The 23,806-nt window shown below is 42.6% G+C and overlaps 1 protein-coding gene across 3 annotated transcripts in view; it reads left to right on the forward strand.

Annotated features, from left to right (window-relative positions):
* Positions 1–22,594, forward strand: part of PXDC1 (PX domain containing 1) — a 110,027-nt gene extending 87,433 nt beyond the window's left edge. The window contains exon 6 of one of the 3 annotated variants that reach the window (XM_075921332.1): positions 16,820–16,902. In XM_075921332.1, coding sequence (XP_075777447.1) covers positions 16,820–16,887 — 68 coding nt within the window. In that variant the 3' untranslated portion in view covers positions 16,888–16,902. Of the gene's footprint in view, positions 1–7,641; positions 7,686–16,819; positions 16,903–22,565 lie in introns of those variants that run through there. The other 2 variants (XM_075921333.1, XM_075921334.1) reach the window with 2 other exon arrangements.
* The last annotated feature ends 1,212 nt before the right edge of the window (positions 22,595–23,806 follow it).

Here is a 23,806-nt window from a genome sequence, read left to right on the forward strand (position 1 = left end):
AGTCACCATGAAATAATAGAGTTCGTGATTCTAAAGAATTGTAGAAGGGAGAACAACAACATAAAGAAAATGGATTTCAAGGCAGACTTTTGTAAACTTAGGGAGCTGATAGCTAAGGTCCCATGGGAAACGAAATGAAGTCAGTTGGCAAGTTTTCAAAGGGACACTATTAAGGGCACAAGAGCACATATTCCATTGCATAGAAAATATAGGCAATATGACAAGAGGACTGACACCCCTCCCCCATCTTCAATCAGGAGATCTTAAATAATTGCAAAGGATTCCTACAAATATGGAGACTAGATCAAAGTACAAAAGATGACTATTAACAAATGACACAAGTATGTAGAGGCACAATTAGAAAGGCAAAGGCACAAAATGAGTTCAGTCTAGCTAGAGACATAGAGGGTAACAAGAAAACATTCTACAAATATATTAGAAGAATGAGGAAGACCAACGACCGAGTAGGTCCCTTGCTCAATGGAGAGAAAAACAAAACAGAAAATGTGGAAATGGCAGAGGTGCTTAATAACATCTTTGTCTCAGTCTTCACCAACAAAGATGGTGGCAATTGGATGCCTAACATAGTGAATGCCAGTGAAATAGGGTAGGTTTAGAAATTGAAATAGGAAAACAAGTTAAAATTACTTAGACAAATTAGAAGTCTTCAAGTCACTGGGGCCTGATGAAATGCATTCTAGAATACTCAAGGACTGTGTCTACACTGGCATGAATTTCCGGAAATGCTTAAAACGGAATACTATTCCGTTTTCAGTTTTTCCGGAAAAGGAGCATCTACATTGGCAGGCTGCTTTTCCGGAAAAGCCCTTTTTCCGGAAAAGTGTCTGTGGCCAATGTAGACGCGCTTTTCCGGAAAAGAGCCCCGATCGCCATTTTCGCGATCGGGGCTTTTTTCCGGAAAAGACTACTGGGCTGTCTACACTGGCCCTTTTCCGGAACAGTGTTCCGGAATAAGGACTTATGCCCGAGCGGGAGCAGAATAGTTTTTCCGGAATAGCGGCTGATTTTGTACAGTAGAGCATCGTTGCTTTTCCGGAAATTCAAGGGCCAGTGTAGACAGCTCGCAGCTTATTCCGGAAAAGCGGCTGATTTTCCAGAATAAGTGGCCCAGTGTAGACACAGCCAAGGAGTTGACTGAGGAGATATGAGCCATTAACTATCATCTTTGAAAAGTCATGGAAGACGAGAGATTCCAGAAGACTGGAAAAGGGCAAATATAGTGCCCATCTATGGAAAGGGAAATAACGGCAACCCAGGAAACTATGGACTAGTCAGCTTAACTTCTGTGCCAGGAAAGATAATGGCACAAATAATTAAGGAATCCATTTGGAAGATAAGATATAAGTAACAGCCAGTATGGATTTTTAAAGAACAAATCATGTCAAACCAACCTGACAGCTTTCTTCGATAGGATAACAAGCCTTGCAGATAAGAGGGAAGTGGCAGATGTGATATACCTAGACTTTAGTAAAGCATTTGATATAGTTTTGCATGATGTTCTCAGGGGCAGCCCGTGAGCCTAGGCAGACTAGGCAGTTGCCTAGGGCGCTGCCGGCCTGGGCGCCCGACGATGACATCACGGGGCACTGGGGCACCCCATGATTACATCACGGCCATTGATGGCCGAGCAGGCGGGGGCGCCGATTGCGCCTTCCACCTAGGGCACCAGCTGCCGCAGCCGGCCTTAGGCCACTCCTGGATGTTCTTATAGATAAACTAGAGAAATACAATTAAATAGGACTACCGTAAGATGGGTGCATAACTCCTCTCAGAATAGTTATACAATAGGTTATCAATGGTTCACAGTAATTCTGGAAGGGCATAACAAGTGGAGTTCTGCAGGGCTCGGTTTTGGGACTGCTTCTGTGGAATATCTTCATCAGCGATTCAGGTAATAATAGAGAGAGTGCACTCTTAAGTTTGCAAATGATACCGGTTTGGGAGGGGTTGCAAGTGCTTTGAAGGATAGGGTCATAATTCAGAATGATCTGGAGAAATGGTCTGAGGTATATAATGTGACAAGGCAGGATAGAGGGCTAGATTAGAGAGAGAGAAAGGGTTACCTCAGGGCAACCAGGAGCAGCTGACCTGGGGCTAGTAAGTGCAGAATGGAAGCAGCTGCAACGAATCAATTAAGGGCCATCTGACTGCAGGCAGCCACTGGGCCTTTTAAAAAGCCTTCCCTGATGGTGGCGTGGGGGGCAGTAGAGAGAGTGGAAGAGGAGTTTGGAGGAGAGGAGCTAAAACCGACAAGAAAAGAATCAGAGAAGCAGATACAGCAAACAACAGTGTTGCCAGAGACAACAGGGGAGGTGAGGGGCTCTGACCAGGAACCCAGCCAGTAGCTAGGGGAGGACTGGTTACCCAGCCTAGGCTGATCAGGGGCATTGGCCCAAACTCTGACAAGGACAAGCTGGACCTATGCTGCAGCACTTAGACTGTGAGTTTGTGGACTGAACAGAGGTTTGGGGCCCAGAAGTGGGATTGACCCTGCTACATAAGATGAAGTCCAATAAGGATGAAGGCAAAGTGTTCCTTCCTATGTGAAATAATCAATTTTATACAAACAAAATGGGAAGTGACTGTTTAGGAAGGAGTACTACAGAAACAGATCTAGGAGTCATTGTGGACCCAAGCTAAATGAGAGTCAACAGTGTGACACAGTTGCAAAAAAAGCAAGCGTCATTCTGGGATGCTTTAATGGGAGTGTGGTGAGCAAGACACGAGAGGTCAGTCTTCCTCTCTACTCTCCGCTGATTAAACTTCAACTGGAGTTTTGTGTCCAATTCTGAGCACCATATTTCTAGAAAGATGCTGTCAAGACTGATTCCCCACTCTGGCACGATGAATGCAGAAGTGAGGGTCTGCAAAAGAACCCCAAAACCTTATCTTTCCAGGCTTTGGTATAACACTTCCCTCCCTTGCCCCAAAATCCTAAAACCCTAGACTTTGGGGATAAAAATCTGCCACCACCAAGTGCTTTTGAACCCACAAACAGGGGTGGACACTTGAAACCAACCCCAGGGCACCCCCATGCTCTTTTCTCCGAAGAGCTTGAAAAAGAGAGAGAAAAGACAAACTGCAGTGTGTGGCTGCTATCCCCTAGTCAGAGGCCTGCAGATCCCACAGACAGATTTCCCAGGACATAGAACTGAATCAATACCAGGTTAATAAAAAAGAAATAACTTTTATTATCACAATAATACTCCTGTTACAAGCATTGTTGGACTGGCTAGATGGTAAGAGCCACCAATTAATAAACTCATGGGGAATTTTCCCATGGGAACAAAACTTAGGGTATGTCTACACTACCCTCTTAGTTCGAACTAGGAGGGTAATGTAGGCATACCGCACTTGCAAATGAAGCCCGGGATTTGAATTTCCCAGGCTTCATTTGCATAAACTGGGTGCCGCCATTTTTAAATCCCTGCTCGTTCGAACCCCGTGCCGCGCGGCTACACGCGGCACGAACTAGGTAGTTCAGACTAGGCTTCCTAGTCCGAACTACCGTTACTCCTCGTGGAATGAGGAGTAATGGTAGTTCGGACTAGGAAGAAATAGAGGGAACACTGCATGCAACCAGCATGAGTAGCCTCAATTACATCTGGTGCATCCACTCCTCTCTCTCCATCGACAAAAGAGTGAACAGGCCAAATCTGAGGGTGAAATGAATGGAGATGCCTATCTCCTAGAACTAGAAGGGACCTTGAAAGGTCATTGAGTCTAGTCCCCTGCCTTCACAGCAGGACCAAGTACCATCCCTGACAGATTTTGCCCCAGATCCCTAAATGGCCTTTTCAAGGATTGAATTCACAACCCGGGGTTTAGTAAGTCAGTGCTCAAACCACCGAACTATCCCTCCACAATGCTGCAATTTACTTTAGCCACATGAAATGTTGGATGGTGTCCCCTTTCAGATCATGCTATAGCTAAAGCAGCTCCACTCCCTCATGCCTTCTCCCTGTCTCCTCCAGTGCAGATTCAGTTAGACCAGTAAAAAGGTGCTTATAAAGGGATAGTTTATTCCCATACAGGGAATACGTATGATTACACTGGTATAAAAAAAATCAGCCCCCCAATTGACATAGTCATACTGATACAAAAACTGCACACAGACCAAGGCTCAGACAGATGGGAGCTAGATCTTTCACTTAATCTCCAACAAACTGTCTTACTTCTACCATCTCATAATTTGTCAGGCTCCGAACACTAAAATTCTCCTTCGCTCCCTGTACTTTCCTACTGGTTCATATGCCTGATGGTCTTTGAAGTAAATGTGTGAACTCCTTCACTGTTTGTTCTCAGCATGAAGTCATGATTTGTTCTATTGCCCAGAAAATATTTTCTCCATTTCAACACCTTGGGAATCAATTTGAGCAAGCTGATTCCTCTTTGGCACAAACTACCATTTACAGAGAAGAAACACCTGACAAAAACATAGCAGCTATGTAGGGTGCAGGACTACTTGTAAGGTTTTTTTTAATTGAGTTCAGATGGTCAAAATACCTCTGGAAATCCTGGAAGATTTATAGATTGGGCTGCAAACTAGCTTCAATATTCTCTGCTTGATGGCAGACAAGTTCTTTGTTGTTTTGATGGGAGGGCCTCCCAGAAGTCCTCATTAAGCCTCCACTGGCCTTTAGACCACAATTTCAGAACCACTATATTCTCACAAGCCCTAAGTGATTGCCCTCACTTTAGCCAAGCAAGCACTGGATGTTCCTTCTGCATTTAATTATTCACTGAATCTAGGAATCTTCCTATCCTGGTTAAGATAGAAATGTTCTCCCTAAAGTATTCTCCTCTGACTTGTCTTGAAGTAAGCACCAACTATATCGTTCATCAGCTGGCTTGTTATTTTTATTGTCTCCAATATGTAAACACTACACACAGAGAAACACTTATTATCCCTTCATTTCTGTGCATACATTGAATTAACAGATCAGTAGGGTGGTTCACTCTAATAAAATAGGCCAGATTCTCTCCTGAAATCTCTCCTTTATGTAACTCAGGTAACATAATGGAGATGGATTTTGACTGCAAGTGGCTAGCAGGAAATTTCCCTCTTGTGGAAGAACTCTTCCTCCTTCCCCTTCCCCTTCCCTTTCCCTTCCCTTCCCCTCCTCCCCCTCCCCCAGCAGTCACAGTTTTGAACACTGGTTTAATGTTTCATCACTGTTTTTCATAATGCTAATCTGGTTGCTAAGGTATTTAAATGCGAGGGTGTAATATGTGACAGGGAACACTGAGAACAGTGTTTTTCCGTTAAAAGTATTGCGCAAGAGAGTGTCTATATTGGAATGTGCCTTTGCACAAAAGATTTGCTTTTGCGCAAAAGCATCTGTGCCAGTGTAGACACTCTCTTGCGCAAGAAAACGCCGATGGCCATTTTAGCCATCGGGCTTTCTTGCGCAAGTAATTGATGTTACCTGTTTACACTGGCCTCTTGCACAAGAACGCTTGCGCAAGAGGACTTATCCCTGAGTGGGAGCATCAGAGTATTTGCGCAAGAAGCACTGATTTTGTACATTACAACGTCAGTGTTCTTGCACAAATACTCGTGGCCAGTGTAGACAGATGGCAAGATTTTGCGCAAAAGCAATTGCTTTTGCGCAAAATCTTGCCAATGTAGACACAACCAAAGAGGCTATAATCTATCAAGGTTTATCTAGACAGTGCTTGGTCTTGCTAGGAGAGCAGTGGACTTGACTCGATGACCTCTCGAGGTCCTTTCCAGTTCTAGGATTCTGTGGTCCAACTAGTCTCCTTAGTTTCAGAATGATGCTGCCAGTCCCAGGCATTCCAAAATCATAAGATTCCCTTAACAATAATACTTCGGAAGTTGTCTATATTTGCCTGCAGATGTTGAAGTCTTTTGTGCTCACACTTTCAAGCTTTTCTTCATAACCAAGAGGGCTAGAAAATTGCTTGGAGATAGGGTTGTGGGGGAGGAGGGTAGAGATTGGGATTCTCTTGCATTCACATGTAGCCCAGAGGTAGCGTTTAAGAGGGAGGAAGCACCATGAATACCTTGAAATTTTCAGTAAAATGTCAGTTGCCGGCACTGTGCGCACACACTTTCTCTCTCTCTCTCTTGAACTGAAACTGCTCTCCCAAATCGAAGGTTTAACAACATACACCAGAAAGGAGTACTTGGAAACTTACAGGTGCAGAACTGACAAGAGAGTCAAACAGGCAGGAACTAACTAATACCTTCTGAGTGGTCTGCATTTAAATTATGGCCAAAAATACCTGTCAGGAAGGATATCTCAGGTACTCAGATATTATAATAGTTCTCTAGATTAAATATTCTAGTTCTAATATTGTGGGATTTAGGAAGTTTTCCTTTTATTTTTACATTTTAACTAATCAGTGTTTAAAAACACCTGGTATAGAAGTTTTTGACACTTTTTTTTGACAAAAGCTTCCTGGAATGTAAAAGTATAGTATAGTTGGTGACAAACGTAAAATAATGTATAGTCCTGTGGCATCTTAGAGACTAACAAAATATAAATAATCATGAGCGTTCCTGGGTAAAAACGAATACCTATCGTTCTGGTGAAGTGGCTTTTACCCACGAAAGCTCATGATTCTATATGTTTTTCTTAGTCTCTAAGGGCATGTCTATACTAGGAAATTATTTCAAAATAACTAAATTTGAAAAAACTCCCGAAATAACAAAATCGAAATAATGTGTCCGCACTACGCAGAAGCCTTGAAATTAGCCTGAGGCAGGCTCTGTTATTGTAGATGTGCAACCTCAACTTAGAGCCCCAGGAAGCATGGGCGTAATTACTTTGAATGACTCTGGGAAGTAGTTATTTTGAAACAGCAGCAGTGGAGCCTCCATACTACCGCTATTTTAAAATAACTATTTCAAAGTAAGTGTTATTCCTTGTGGAAAGTTGGAGTCATTATTTTAAAATAACCAGTCCACTTGTTGTTTCAAATTAACTCCCTAGTGTAGACCAGGGCTTAGGTGCCATAGAACTACTCATTTTAAAGTTACAGACTAACATGGCTACACCTCTGAAACTTTTTTAAAAATAAACTAGTCATCAAGAAATATCAACATTCCCACCTACAGTCTATACTAGCAACTTTTGCCAGTTGTTGGTTAAGGGTGTGACTTTTTTGTTATTTGTTTAGTAACATTTTCTGGTGTGGCTTATTTTGCTTGGGGAGCTGGTATAAACTATTATACCGTCAAAAAAAATGTCAGGGATAAATGGGATTTAACTAGAAAACAATACTAGCAAACCTTTTCTAATGCAGATAAGGCCTCTTTGAATGCTGTTCAGTTTGTCCTATGGAAACAGTGATACTCTTGAAATATCTGATAGGAAACCGAGCCGATGACATTAACAGAAACTGCAGATAAAACCCATTGCTAGATTAATAGCTCATTGCTTAAAGGGCGAGTCTTACTGATAACAATATGCAACACTAGTGATGGGGAGTTAGCAACCAAAACTCAAGTCTATGTAATAAAAACTTTGGGCTCAATTCATCACTATTGTAATTCTGAGATCCACTGAGTCGTATATCAAGGATGAAGTTGGCCTATAGTACTGAAGAGGGAAGAATGCTGAATCCTACTTTGCTTTCTTTGTGTTGTAGAGAACATAAGAACAGCCATATTGGGCTAGACCAAAAGTCCATCTAGCCCAGTATTCTCTGACAGTGACCAGTGCCGAGTGCCCCAGAGGGAATGAACAGAACAGGTAATCAGAGGGATGCATTCCTTGTTGTCCACTCCCAGCTTCTGGCAAACAGAGAATTGAGACAACTCATTTACCCAGCGCTATGGGCAGAATATGTCTAACATTTCATCAAAGGCAAGGCAGCCTTTATCAACCTAGCTGTAGAAATGTCTTCACTTAAATTTAGCTCCCGATATGTGATTACATGACTATTCAATTACACACAAGCTAATATCCTTAATGCCATCCTCAGAAGACATCTCACCACCATCCCCAAGAGCACCATCAATATTTTTGAGAAGCCTGATGCCACTTCTATATTTACGCACTGGAGACTCATGTTCTGGCATTCAATTGAGTGGGTCTAATTAAGACCCGCTAAATCGAACACTGAGTGTGCCTCCAGTCAGCGCCAGTACTCATCACAGTTGCTTTCCACTTTCGATCTTCCACTGTAAAGATGGTGCCAAGCTCAGTGTAGAGTATGCCCACTCCAGCTATTTCAGAAGCCAGTACCTGTTTTGTTTTGTTTTTTTAATTCCAGTCAGGTCATAGATGAGCATGGGAGGGCGGGGGGAGCCTGATATGCAGTTTACTTTGAAATGACATGGATGGAACCCTCACAGTAGTGGGCACATCTGTTGGTTTGCTCATTTTTATTTTGTGCTAGAAGAGGTAGTGGTACAACCTATCAGGTTTTCATCCCTGTGACCGAGCATCTGCCCCTCACTGGTTCTAAAAGGGTTAAAATAGCCCTGGGAGAGGGCTGGGACGGCGGAGCAACCAGCTATGGCAGACATTAACCAATTCGGGCCCAACTGAGGGCAGTATAAATAAAGGCTCCTGGAGGGGAGGAGAGACTCTGACTCACTCTTGTTCCAGCTGTGGAGCAGGAGGGACCTGGCTCCCGGGGAAGCTAGAGGCATCCTGACACAGAGCAGGGCTGGGGAAAGGCAGGCAGAGCTGGGAAGCTGTGACTAGACAAGCTCCCAGGCTGCAGGTCCTGAGGCTACTGGGGCTGTGGGGAGGCATCCAGGGTAGCAGAAGGCAGCAGATCCACACCTCTTGCCCATGATGAGTGGCCATTTCAGACTGCAGTTTGCCCCTGCCTCAGGGGCTAGCTGAAGACTGGCAGTAGGATCACTGAGGCAAGGTGGCCTTAGGGGCTTGGGAGTTCTCTGAGGGGGAGGACTCCAGAGTGCAGGGGTCCTGCAGCAGGGCAGTCCCCAGAGGGAAGGGTGCCACAGTCTAGGAGGGATGTGAGTCCTAACACACACAGGTGGAGAAAAAAGGTAACAGCAGGCATGACACCAGCCAAAAAGGCGGCACTCCAGGGTTGAAGAGCTGATTCCTCAAGTGACCAGCAGGAGGAATTGTGGCAGTGAGTCGTGCCCTGTTGCAATCCCCCTCTGGAGTCAGGCAGTGGAGGCCACACAGAGAAGTTTACGTATGTGCACCAATGTATCCCGTGAGTCCTCTGTAGAGATCTTGATGAAAGTTTCATTGAGATATTCTGCAGACTTCTGCCAAAGATTTCTGGGAAGGGTTCCACTGCAACAGACTTTCCTACAGCACTCCGGAAGTATGATATTTGCCCCCGTCATAAGTTCCGCTTCCTTTAAGTCTTTGCAGTAGCCTGGTTTATGTTATAGAATACAATTCTTCTGTCCCTCCTCCCCTTCCCCCCCAAAAAGTAATCTTTATTAGTTGACTTCTATGTGCTGGCTGGTGATGGGCCAGTCTGAGTGTGACCAACTTCCTGTTACTGTTCAGTATCATACAACTCCTAACATCATTCACAAACAGTATCAATGAGTATATTGATATATTACTACGTACAGTAAAAGCTCTGTCATTCATGGGGAAGTGGGGGCTGCTGGTTAATCAAATATTCTGGTTAACTGAGAGTTGTAGATTACCACTAGAATCCCTAATTTCAAAGAATTAGAATACAATACAATGAATAAAGTATAAAATAGCATACAAGTAGTCACCAATCAGTTAATAGTGCTGCACAGCAGAGTGGTTGGTCTCTTGAAGCACTTAAGTATATACATTGATTTTCTATACAGTCGATTGTTTTAGGACACTACATACTACTATAGACAGTCCATGGCTTCTACATCCAGATCACTAAAAATACACTTAAAGCTAACCCTATACTGAACATAATTTAATCTTTGATTCAGAAGGCACTTCAGGACTTACATTGCAGTGCCTCAGAGTCATCATTGTTAACATCGATTATTGGTGTAAGAGATTGGGCTGAATCTGTAATGACCCTATGATATGCCCTGGAAGCTGCTTTTTTGATTAAATCCCTGATTTCAGCTTGCTTACTTGTCTTCTGCCTCTTTTGCATAAAAGTAGAGTGCAGAATATGCCGTTGTATGTTGCGCCGGGCAATGTACTAGTCCCAGGTACTAGACTGAAGATTTGTATTGGGAGATATCAGAAATGCCAGTTACTTGACCTTTCTGGTTAACTGAGTGCTGGGTTACAGAGCTTTTAGTGTACTCAGCAAACCCTACAAGAATCACACTGGGCCACAAGAGCAAGACCAGGTAGAGCACACTCAACATTCCCTACTCTGCCTCAGTACTATAATGGTCTTTCACAGTCTTCCACAGCTGTATAGCTCTGTATTAAGCTTTTCTAATAGCCCTTCTGTCTGCCTATTCAGCAGACAGCTATGCCTCCCCTGCCTCCTCCCTCCCCTCAGCAGACATTTTAATTTAATCTTTGATTCAGAAGGCACTTCAGGTTCTTGCAGTGCCGCAGGGCCATCATTATCAATGGAGTTGAATCTGTAATAAATCCTTTTGCTGCAGATATTCAGAACACAAAAGACCGTTATAGTTACTTGAACATTTTGCTCACTGAAATCCAATCTTGTAAGTAAACAACACCAATTACCCTGAAAACAACCAAAAGCACGTTTACTTGTCCATTATGCATCTGCTCAGCCTACAGCTGAAGCACACCTTGGTGCCGCTGAGGTAGTTGAAGCACAGCATAGACAAGGATTCTTGTTTGAATGCTGGAAAAAACTATGGCATAAACTTGTTCAGAACATCAGCACCAGCCTCTAATGCTGCAGGTGGAAATGGAGGCACCGAATGTCATGCTGAAAGTCAGAGCAGAATTTCAGTCTTGTACAGTGTCTAAAGTGACAGCATATAGAGCCTCAGGGCTAGGTTACACTGAGCATCCTAGAGCAGCAGAGGACTGTGAGGGAAGAAATGTGGTCTCTGGACACTGTAATTTGGGACCTCCTACTATATTAGAAAAGGAAGTAAATAGTAATTCTTTTTTAAAAAAATGTATTGAAAACCAGAACATTATGTAGTGATAATAGAAAAAGGCTTATGTGTATTCTGCTAATAAAAAAAAAATGCTTTCTGGGTCTGAAAGCAGCAGTCATAAATGATATCTGAAAATTTATGCCCTGAAGCACATTGCGCCCCCCTTCAGCTGACCCAATTTGCTCATGTGTTAAGACATTAACTTTATTTTTTAGTTTCTAAAATGCCAGAAGACTACTTGTTTTTAGCCAGAAGACTACTTGTTTTTAAAGTTACAGACAAACACGGTTACCCCCGCTGAGACTTTTATACATGAGCTGAATTTTCCCTGAAATGTAATATAATACCCAAAAGGAAACTTTCACAGTTTGGTAAAAAAAAGTGGCAAGTGGTTCTAATGACTCTATTGTATCTAAAAAGATAAGGCAAATAACTTAAGGCAGTAACAATGCATATATCTAGTCCCATTGCAGACAATGACCTCAATAAAATTTCCCATGTTACCAGACATCGTGGCATCATCTTAAATAGATATAGGCAAGAGAACAGATTATCCTGTTAGGTAAAGCTAGCACATACATGCATAAATATGATGTATTTCAATGATCCAAATGAGAAATGCAAGTGACAGTCACCCTGCCTTGTTAGAAACAGGTATGGCAGCAGACATTCATGAATTCAAATAGCTATCATTTGCTATATGCAGTGTAATTGTAGCCACATCAGTCCCAGGATATTAGTGAGAAGGTGGATGACATGGTAACATTTACTGGAAGAACTTCTTATAGAACTTCCTACATAAAACTCTTTGTCCCCAGGCCTCGAAATTGCACTGGGTGGCTCAAAAATTTCTCTCTCACACCACAGAAGCTGATGCAATAAAAGACATTATCTCCCAATTTATCATTTGCGGAGCAGATTGTAAGCCTGACAGCTACACAACCTCTGCATACCTGCTCTCCCAGCATGAGTGGGAGAATCGTCACACATTCCGCTGCTGAGGTCTCCTGGCAAAAAATCTGATGAACCTTTTAACATGAGGAGACAACTGCATCCCACAAACCACATAATGTTCAACACTAATTGGTATTCTTGTTGACAGTCTCAGCAGAGGGCTAGGTCTTATTTGGCAGATAAGAAAAACTTCTCTTAAGTCAGGGGTGAGGAATGTTGGAAAGGGAGGGTGGAGGAGGCTTATCTCTGTTTTGCCTGTGGTGTACTTGTTCCAGGGCAAAAGGATTCCAGTGCGTCTTCAAGACAGTCAAGCTCACACCTTTCACAAATACTATATTCATTAAAATAAGGAGCCTCTTCTCTATCACTGCCTTTTGTGGCTCTTCTCTATCACTGCTCCACATTTTGCTTATCTTTTTCCGATACTTTTGTCAGATGACTGGGCCAAATTTGGGAAAAAAACTCTTTTTTGGAAGCCACCTTCTTCCTTGTGGAATGAGGAATACAGGAGCTTCCGAAAGAGCACATTTGCTCTTCTGCAAAAAAAAAAAAAAAAAAAAAAAGCAGAAGAGCAAATGTGTTTCCTGGACGTGGTGGAGTTTTTTCAGGATATCAGAGGTATCACGAACCCCCCCCCCCCCCCCCCCGCAGTCCAGCCGTACCCTAAATGAAGAGATAGCAGACTTTGTATCTGTTTCTTAGTATTAGATGTAAGGGGAGAAAAGCAAAAAGGTTTACACCCTTGTAAGCTCATTAAAGTATGCACATATGCCACAAAGAAAGAACTGTTTATTTAGAGTACAGTATACAGCTTCTCCTTAGCCCATACTCCACTAATCCTTACCATGCCATGCTCATTAGAAACTTACAGCCCTCAAAGGATATTTCCTTATCTTCTTTACTTTAATTATGAACTCAGCAAGCAAAACAAAGCAGCCTGAGGTTTCAGAACACCAGCACTATTTCATGTGTTTTAAACTGAAATACCCCAGATTTTCTATCAAATCGAAGTTCAGAATCCTGGTCAATGATATTTAGAAACACACATAATGGATAATCATAATGGCATCTTTATTTAAATTGGGAAAAGGGTCTATGCGTGTGTCACCTCTGTGTTTAATGTTTAACATAGCTATCTCGCAAACATCTTTAGAGAGTCTACTTCAATAAAATCTATCAATATGCCATACATCATGCTAGCATCACAGCGAGGCAGTCAGTGTAAAATCCACTATGACACTGAAAGAGACATGCACGTATTGAGCCCTGGGTCAGATAGATGGCTTATTAGAGCTTCACATTTTAGGTGATTCTTTGATGCTGGAAGGGTTCACACTACAGGAAAAAACTATTCCGCCACAAGACTGTGATTGTTTAATATTATAATGTGTGCATCATGATAGCTCAGAGATCCCCAGTCAGGATCAGAACCCATTGTGCTAGATGGGCAGTATACAAACAAGACAAGACTTTCAATGCCCCAAAGAGCTTGCAGTCTACATGGAACAGATACAAGTGCTTGTAATCCCATTGCCTGACCCAACCGCTCCTAACAAAAAATGGGGGTTGTGGGGAAGTCTAACCTAGGACCAGCAGATCCCACTGGAAACATCAACACAAGGTCCTGCTGGCCACTTCTTGAACTGGCCCATCAAGAGTAGACCTCTCAACCCATATTATAGCCACAGCAGCAGAAGCTAAAGTGGGAAGTAGAAATGAGTGCTGGGCTGCCGGGAGTCCCCTACCCCTATTCTGCACTCCCAAGGTTGCAGCCCTGAGAACATAGTCTATGGAAGGAGTCTGGCAAGTTCCCTGTCATCATAGAGGCATCCTATTTAAAGGATCCTATCCAGAAGATTTGCCTCTGATCTCCCACATCACAACAGTTTTAATCATAACACATTTTTTGCCCGATGTTCATGCAGCCAGTTGCAAAACTACATATTACTGAAATTGTCCCTTTAAATTAAGTCTCTTGCTTGGAATACTCTCTAGTAATCATGATACTGTATTGTCTTTTCTCGCCGGGGTAAGTGTAATAATGAAGTTTTTACTAACTACTAATATATAGTTGTTTATGATTTCAGCTAGGAATAGTTTGCATTTCTATAGTATCTTCTATCCCGGGATTATAAAATAATTTGCACACATTACCTATTTCACTGGTGGTTGCATTGAAACATTAGTATACCCATTTTACAGATGAGGAAAGGATTTCATAATGTAACAGAATTGGCCCAGGTTATACAGGGCTGACAGAATTCAGATTTTTCTAATTCTCATTTCCAAGATTTATGCACAAGACCATTATTCCCACACAGGAAGAATATTAATTATGCATCTGTTTTTCGGGTGTTTTGAAAAGTTTGCTGTTGGCCACTAGCATGTGGGAATGTAATTTGTACAGTAGAATTTGTCAGTTTTTATTACTTTTATTTTGAGACTCACGGGATTATGCCAGCAGTTCTCAGCCCACAGCCCGTGAGACTTATGTGGTCCAATTAACACACAGCATCAGCTAGTGGTCCTGATAACATTGTGATAACTAGGACATTATTCACTGTTGGTATGTCTCCTCCCAGCCATTACTCCCATCTGGACTTCGGTCTAAAAGGAAAGATTGATTTGGGTGGGTTTGGTTTTTGTTTTTTCATATCATCTGAATTATCCCATGTAGTCAGCAGGAACAATATTCACTCTGTAACCAAAACACTAGGTTGATTGATATCTTTTAGATATCAATTGGCACAGATGCATATACATTTCTTATTTTTTTTAATCCTTGCATTTGGTTTTCATTATCCTGCATCTCAGGTGGTGCTTTTGTTTCAATAAACACTGATCTAGCATGTTGTCAAGCATTCTGTATGAACCATAACCTTTAGTGCCCTAGAAATGTAGAAACAGCATCCATCATTATTTTGTTAAATTGTCTATATCGCCCTATGACTCTTTCATATTACTGTAATTGTGCCACAAATTTCCAAGTGCCTTTGAGAATGGAGAGTCACTGGAAACAATCCAGTCCACAGGTGGCCTTACATCTGTCCTTCTTCTACAACAGAAATCGGCCCTGCTGTGGGGACTGTAGTGGTGTTAAAAGCTTTAGCCAGGCTTATTTTGAGAATATCCATGGTTATGACTCATTGACTGGTTCATACTTAACATAAAGTTAGGCTTCTTTAAATGTACACTTAATCCAATAGGTGGGACAGCTGTGGCAATTCCCAATCACTTTGTTGGTGTGTATGTGTTATTAAGTGAAACAAGGTAGCTATTGTTTGTTAGCATTTTGCGTGGAATGGGGTTAATATAGTAATGGGAACTTCCACTTATTTCCTTGGTGCTCTATCTGAAAATGTGTTTTCCTGACCTTCTTAGGCTTCAGAGGCCATTGGCTAGAGTTTTGGAGCTACATGAGTCAGATTTTGATCTCAGTTACAATGGGGTAAACCCATTGATTTGGTGTAAAATAAATCAGGATCTGACCCACTATCAAAAAAGACTAAAGAGAAATCAAAGGTCTCCCCTTGCCTCTTTGTGTTCTCCAATGTTGGTCAAATCTCTTCAGACATCTAGAAAGCATGATGGATTCTTAAGGGTCTCGAGACATGGGGAGGTGTTTCTGGGATTTATAGTAAGCTGTTCCAATTTATGTAATGAGGGATAGGATTGAAGGGAGCATTTTACATTGCCAGGGCCATGCACAATGATCTTACACCATATACACTATTCCATCCCCTCAGCAGTATCTGTTTAAAAATTAACATATCAACATTCCTGCATGGCATTTCATTCTGTAGTCTAAGTAAAGTGTCACAGTATGCATTGCTTTGCTGATAACATGGCAAGTGCCTTAGAGAAAATGACAATTTTAAATAACACCGCAGCATGACAGACACACTGACAGCTGGCTTAAAACGTTCTGTACTGGTAGCTAACTAAGGCCCAGTCTACCCTTAAAACTTGGGTTGACTTACTTGTGATGCTCAGGAGTGTGAAAAATCCATAACTCTGCTGACCTAATCCCCAATGTAGATGTAGCGAGGTCAATAGAGAAACACTTCCATTGATGAAGCTACCATTGGTCAGGAGATAGTGTGGCCAGAGTGATGGAAAAAGCCCTTTCTGACTCTGCAGTGTATGTCTGCACTATGGTGTTACAGTGGCATAACCACTATGTGGGCACATCTACACAGCAGGGCTAAAGCTGAAATAAACTATGCAACTTCAGCTACGTCTTTGTGATGGAGGTAGCAAGGGGGAGAAGCGACGAGTCGATTAGTCATTTACATCCCTACCCTCATGCCACTTAGGCCAGGTCAATGTGAGGGCTTTTGCTGGTGTAATAATATTGGTTGGGGAGTGACTATTTTTCATAACATTTCCATACAGATTTAAGCCCTAACGATGTGCCAGTATAGCTTATTTCACTCAATGAACTATCTAAAGGCTGGTCTGCAGTACAGACCTACATCAGTATAACTACAGTGCTCAGGGATATGAAAAAACCACTCCTGTCAGCTTCCAATGTCTTCATTAAAGCACAGCTGTGGCACTGCTGCAACTACACCAACGCAGCATTTTAAGAATTGAGTTTGCCCTAAGCTATATTGGGAAAACCATTCTTGCCAGTATGAGGTGCATCAATTGGAGGGTTTGCCAGTTCAGCCATACTGGTGTCCCTGCAAAACTGTGTCGTAGGTAGTGCAAATGGACCAGATTCTAGCTGGAAAGTTTAGTAGGAAGCTTATGGCAGGTGGGGGTATTTTACCTGGCAAGGTCCTTGCCTCTTAGGATCCAGAATGGTAAAAAGAACCCTGTTTCCTTTTACAGGCAGCTTTTATCTGAAAACTTTGCTATGCAACTGTTCTGACCCCAGGGCTCTCAGATGCAAAAGGTGATGGAGTGGAAGAAGTCCATGAGGTAATTCTTCAGTAAAGTTATCCTGTGTGACTCATCCCTGGGGGAGAGTTTTCCCTTCTGCATTATCACGTAGACTGGTTTTTACCTAATTTATTGAAAATCCAGGCATTTCTTCTGCACTCATTGCTTTTAATGGGTATCAATTGACCATTCTCTCCCCAGAGAGGTGTATCTGTTATTGCTATGGGTGAAACTCAGCTACGATTAATCACACTTGTGGTCTGACCCATCCATATGAGAGTTCTATAATACACATGTAAAGAGATGCAAAGATTAGCCTAGAACTATTAGTCTTCCATTCAACTGCTTTTAGGAAAGTCCAAACACTACATATTTTACTGGAATTTTAACAACTTAATGATAACAGCATTTCACCAGCATTAAGCCTGACAGACTCTCTCACTTGATACATAGGCCCAGTATTGACCTAAGTCTCCAGCCCCATATCTGCCACATTGAATAGATTAATTTTTTCTTCTAAGCCAAGGTGGAAACTGGTGGAGAAAAAGCAGTGCAAGATACACAACTCCAGCTATGTGAATTGCGTACCTGGAGTCAGTGTACCTTGCATCGATTTTTCTGGAGTGGCCCCGCAATGGGAAGTCAACAGGATAAACTCTCCTGTCAACTTCCATTACTACAGCGAGGTGTACTGCAGTTGATGGGGGTGTTCGCAGCATTTGATTTAGTGGGTCTTTACTAGACTCACTAAATCATACCTGGGAAGATTGATCGCTGGAGTGTCGATCCTCCAGTAAGTGGAGACAAGGTCTCAGATTGCATTGACACTGGATGCTGTTGTGGGAAGGAATGGTCTCATTTTGTTCCATGTCAGTACAGTGCTTAGTACCACAGGCACCAGCTTCTAATTTTCCCCAAGGGTGCTCAACCCCCTCTCCCTCATCCCACCTGCCTCTTCCTGCCCCTGCTCTGCTCCATCCCTTGAGCACACTCCATCCCCACTCCTCTGCCTCCATTCCAAAGCCTCATAGAATACTAGGACTGGAAGGGACCTCGAGAGGTCATCGAGTCCAGTCCCCTGCCCTCATGGCAGGACCCAGTACTGTCTAGACCAGGGGTCTCCAAACTACGGCCCGGGGGCCGGATGCGGCCCGCGAGGCCCTCTCATCCGGCCCGTGGAGACCTTTTTGGATTCAAAGGCAGAAGAAGTGAGATTGTTTCAAAACCCATTTGAAGCAGATGTGGCCAGTTGCCCAGATGAACTGCAGCTGGAAGTCATTGAGTTGCAAGCAAATGACCTCCTTAGGGACAAGTTCAAAATAGGACTGGTGGGTTTTTACCAGTTTTTGCCCAAGGAAGACTTTCCTAATGTCAAAACTTTTGCATCAAGGTACCTTTCAATCTTTGGAACAACATACCTGTGTGAACAAACATTTTCAAGAATGAAATACGTGAAGAACAATTTGAGAACAAACTTGTCCGATGATAATCTCAGGTCACTGTTGATGTTAGGGACAACAAATCTAAAGCCAGAAATGTCTGCTATTTTGGCATCCAGGAAACAATTTCACCATTCACACTAATACAGGTGTTCATGTGTAGTGTATGAATGTGTTATTAAATAATAACTGAATAAAATAATATTAAATAAATAATTAAAAACAACATCCATGTTTTGATTGTTTTTTATTTGGACCTCAAGTGTGTAGTCGGCCCCCGAACTGCTGTTTGATAGTTAATGCAGCCCTCGGGCTGAAAAGTTTGGAGACCCCTGGTCTAGACCATCCCTGATAGACATTTAGCTAACCTACTCTTAAATATCTCCACAGATGGAGATTCCACAACCTCCCTGGGCAATTTATTCCAGTTTTTAACCACCCTGACAGTTAGGAACTTTTTCCTAACGTCCAACCTAAACTTCCCGTGCTGCAGTTTAAGCCCATTGCTTCTTGTTCTGTCCTCAGAGGCCAAGATGAACAATTTTTCTCCCTCCTCCTTATGACACCCTTTTAGATACCTGAAAACTGCTATCATGTCCCCCCTCAATCTTCTCTTTTCCAAACTAAACAAACCCAGTTCTTTCAGCCTTCCTTCACAGGTCATGTTCTTTAGATCTTCAGTTATTCTTGTTGCTCTTCTCTGGACCCTCTCCAGTTTCTCCCCATCTTTCTTGAAATGCGGTGCCCAGAACTGGACACAATACTCCAACTGAGGCCTAACTAGCACAGAGTAGAGCGGAAGAATGACTTCTCGTGTCTTGCTCACAACATACCTGTTAATGCATCCCAGAATCATGTTTGCTTTTTTTGCAACAGCATCGCACTGCTGACTCATATTCAGCTTGTGGTTCACTATAACCCCTAGGTCCCTTTCTGCCGTACTCCTTCCTAGACAGTCACTTCCCATTCTGAATGTGTGAAACTGATTGTTCCTTCCTAAGTGGAGCACTTTACATTTGTCTTTATTAAACTTCATACTGTTTACCTCAGACCATTTCTCTAATTTGTCCAGATCATTTTGAATTATGACCCTAGTCTCCAAAGCAGTTGCTACCCCTCCCAGCTTGGTACCATCTGCAAACTTAATAAGCGTACTTTCAATGCCAATATCTAAATTGTTGATGAAGATATTGAACAGAGCTGGTCCCAAAACAGACACCTGCAGAACCCCACTTGTTATACCTTTCCAGTAGGATTAAGAACCATTAATAACTACTCTCTGAGCACGGTTATCCAGCCAGTTATGTACCCACCTTATAGTAGCCCCATCTAAGTTGTATTTGCCTAGTTTATTGATAAGAATATCATGCGAGATCGTATCAAATGCCTTACTAAAGTCTAGGTATATGACATCCACAGCTTCTCCCTTATCCACAAGACTCGTTATCCTATCAAAGAAAGCTACCAGATTGGTGTGACACGATTTGTTCTTTACAAATCCATGCTGGCTGTTCCCTATCACCTTACCACCTTCCAAGTGTTTGCAGATGATTTCCTTAATTACTTGCTCCATTATCTTTCCTGGCACAGAAGTTAAACTAACTGGTCTGTAGTTTCCTGGGTTGTTCTTATTTCCCTTTTTATAGATGGGCACTATATTTGCCCTTTTCCAGTCTTCTGAAATCTCTCCTGTCTCCCATGATTTTCCAAAGATGATAGCTAGAGGCTCAGATACCTCCTCTATCAGCTCCTTGAGTATTCTAGGTTGCATTTCATCAGGCCCTGGTGACTTGCAGGCATCTAACTTTTCTAAGTGATTTTTAACTTATTCTTTTTTTAAATGTTATCTTCTAAACCTACTCCCTTCCCACTAGCATTCACTATGTTATACATTCCTTCATCAGACTTCTCGGTGAAGACCGAAACAAAGAAGTCATTATGCATCTCTGCCATTTCCAAGTTTCCTGTTACTGTTTCTTCCGCCTCACTGAGCAGTGGGCCTACCCTGTCCTTGGACTTCCTCTTGCTTCTAATGTATTTATAAAATGTCTTCTTGTTTCCCTTTATTCCTGAAGCTAGTTTGATCTCATTTTGTGCCTTTGCCTTTCTAATCTTGCCCCTGCATTCCTGTGTTGTTTGCCTATATTCATCCTTTGTAATTTGTCCTAGTTTCCATTTTTTATAGGACTCCTTTTCCATTTTTAGTTCATGCAAGATCTCGTGGTTAAGCCAAGGTGGTCTTTTGACATATTTTCTATCTTTCCAACACAGCGTAATAGCTTGCTTTTGGGCCCTTAACAATGTCCCTTTGAAAAACTGCCAACTCTCCTCAATTGTTTTTCCCCCTCAGTCTTGATTCCCATGGGACCTTACCTATCAGCTCTCTGAGCTTATCAAAATCCGCCTTCCTGAAATCCATTGTCTCTATTTTGCTGAAGAGCTGTTATGTGGTGTGCAGGAGGCACTGAATAGAAGGGGGAGGAGTTGATCAGTAGGCTTGTACAATGGGTCCTGGTCTATGATGGGGGTACCTATGTGCTAAGTTAATACAAACAATTAATAATCATCATCTCATATTTAGAGCCTTACATGGATACAAAATTTGTATCCACATCCATATCTCCAAAAATGAGCAGTGGATATCTGCAGATATGCAAGACTCTACTCGTATTGCAAACCAAGTTCTAAAGTTCTCAGGGGTGTACATGTTGTCTTAGAAATAAGTGGGCCTGAAGAAAAGCTATGTTTGCATGTGATGGGGCATCTGCCCTGCACTGGCCCTTTAAGGCTAAAACCCAGCCCTGGGAAAGTGCTGAGAGCAAAGCCCACAGCTAAGGCTGATATTGCTGATTAGGTCCCAGCTGGGGACTGTATAAATAAGGGTTCCAGGAAGAAGGGAGGGAGGACACTTTTGCTGTAGCTCAGGACCGGGACTGGGATGCCAGGGAAGCTGGAGGCTTCCTGAGACACAGCAGTGCTGGGAAAAGGCAGGCAGGGCTGGGGAGCTCTGGCCTGACTCTCACTCCCAGGCTGCAAGTCCTGAGGCAAGACCTGAGTGTACTAAGGCTGCAGTGTCACAGCCAGAGACAGGAGAAGGCAGCAGGGCCACACCCCCTTGCCAATGAAGAGTGGCCATTGCAGACTGCAGTTTGCCCCTGAGGTGAGGGACTAGAGCTAGATGATGACTGGCAGTGGGTCACTGAGGCAAGGTGGGTACCAGGGGATAGAGGGTTCCCTGGGAGGAGAAGACCCCCAGAGTGCAGAGACATAGGACTGTTGATACCCCCTCCCCCCTCAAAGGGGGACTGAGAGACAGCTGTAATGGATACTGCTGAAGGGTGGTATCCTGAAAGGGACGCCGTGTTCTGGGAGTGACGTGGGTCTGGAACAGGAACATGGAGTGAAAACAGGGTGAGACACCAGCCAGCCAGAGGAGCCTTGGTGATGAGCTAATTCCCAGTGCTACCAGCAGGAAGGGCCAAGGCAGTGAGTCCTGCCCCGTGACAATGTGCAAAAACTTGTCTCTTACCAGCAATAAAGCGTATACCTCTCCCACCCTGTCTTTCTCTTATGTAGGAGAGACAGGCAGAGATGTGGGAAAGGTTTTTGCTCAACATTCAGAGAGGCAAATGTAACATGCTAAGAGGTCTGTGTTTCTTTGGTAACAACCTAGCCACCAGCAACTCCTGAGCTCCAAGTTTTACACTAAATTAGGACCCTTCTGAAATAGGTCTCCCTTTCTGCAGACTTTCACTGACATTATTGTGCCTTGCTGGTGCTAGTTATAGTAGAGAGATTGTTGTCATTTAGCTCATGTTCTTAAATCATTTAAAACCTTAATTTGATACTAATAACTCTTCTGAAAGTTGATACACAAATCTCTTTTCTAATCAAATGTCATTCTCCAGTTACGTAATTTGTTTGTTTTCATTAATGAACACAGAGGCCTCATTTCCGTATTAGTTCTAATTCCTTAGCATACTAATGAACTGCTTTCCTTGCACTCCTTAAAGGAACAGAGTTTGATATGGAAGAATTGCTCATGTTTCTCAAGGAGTGTGTACAGATTAATACATGTCTAATAATACCATTATTAGCACAATAAATGTGTGTGCATCCTTTTTTATTTTAAGTTGTGCTTAAGTTGTGTTACTCGGTGAATGGGATTCTTAGCTGGTGTAAATCAGCATAGCTTTTTAGAAGTTATGACAAGATGATTCAGCCTCCAAGTCTATTAATTGCTTTTCTCTCTGCAGAGATTGCCAGCTAGAGTCCCAATGTGAAATGTGGTTTTTCTGATGTGGAAACCTACCTAGTGGGAACTGAAAGGAGACTAATCAGCCATCCAATGATAATGACTATTTCACTGCATTACCTAACCTCCATAAGGTTTGTGCTTATTAGTTTGTGTCTTTTGCCAGATAGAACAGTCTTTGATAAACATTTTGCATTGTATGCAATGTCGATTTTGCATTGTGTTGTTCATAATATGGTTTTTCTAACTGATGTGTCAAGTCAGGAAATGTAACATTTTCCTCACAGACTAAAATTTGTCACCTCTGTCAGGGATTTTCATGAGACTGTTACGATGAAGATGGGGCTTTACATCCGGTTGCCCTACTAGCTTATTTGAGACGCAGCAATATTTGCAACTGTGCATGAAAGAGTCAAATTGCTCACCAGCTGACAAATCCCAACAAGCTCTAAGCAGCTCTTCATAGAGCTATTTTTCTATTTATGGCAGTGTAAGTAGCAACCTAGTTGTGGGAAATGGTTGTACTTGTTACAAATCTCTGTGTGAACTTGCTCTGAAGTGCAGTATGCTTTTTAGTTTGATGGTGACCAGTCCTTTTAGCATCACCACTCTTTGCCAATGTAGATGACGCTGCATACTCTGCTGTTTCTTGCCTTGCCATCAGGCAGCCAGAGATCAATGAGGCGCACCAAAATTGAATGCCACACGAGAGAAGAAGGGGAGAAGGTGGTGATGATTCATAAGAAGATAGAAAAAATGTCAGGGACAGCATAGCCAAACAGAAGCTACTAAAACCTCAGCCAGCTTAGAATGTTTACTCAGCCAGAACCAAAAACCATAAGGATGAACTCCAATATAGGGTCCCAGATCATACTTTGCCCTCCTCCCCAAATTCAGTTGGTTTGTACCTGACTCTGCTTTTTTGTGTCATTGCTATTAACTTTTTGTTGTTGTTTATTATAGTAGCATTTAAAAGACCCAATTAAGGATTGGGTCCCACGATGCTAGGTGTAGTACAGGAATGTAATAAAGGAAGAGTGTCTGTGACCTGATCCTGGCTTTGCCCTGGTTTGCTGTGTGGCTTTGGCCAGGTCTCTTAGCGTGGGATCCAGAAAGTGCATTGGGCATTGCATGGCTGAGCATCACAGTGCCTAACTTCAGACAGCTAGAAAATCACAGGAAAAGCACCATGATTCCCAAAGCAAAGGGAGATACTCTGTTCCCCATACATGTGCTGGGAGA

Source organism: Pelodiscus sinensis, chromosome 2 (assembly GCF_049634645.1).
Source record: "Pelodiscus sinensis isolate JC-2024 chromosome 2, ASM4963464v1, whole genome shotgun sequence".
NCBI lineage: Eukaryota > Metazoa > Chordata > Testudines > Trionychidae > Pelodiscus > Pelodiscus sinensis.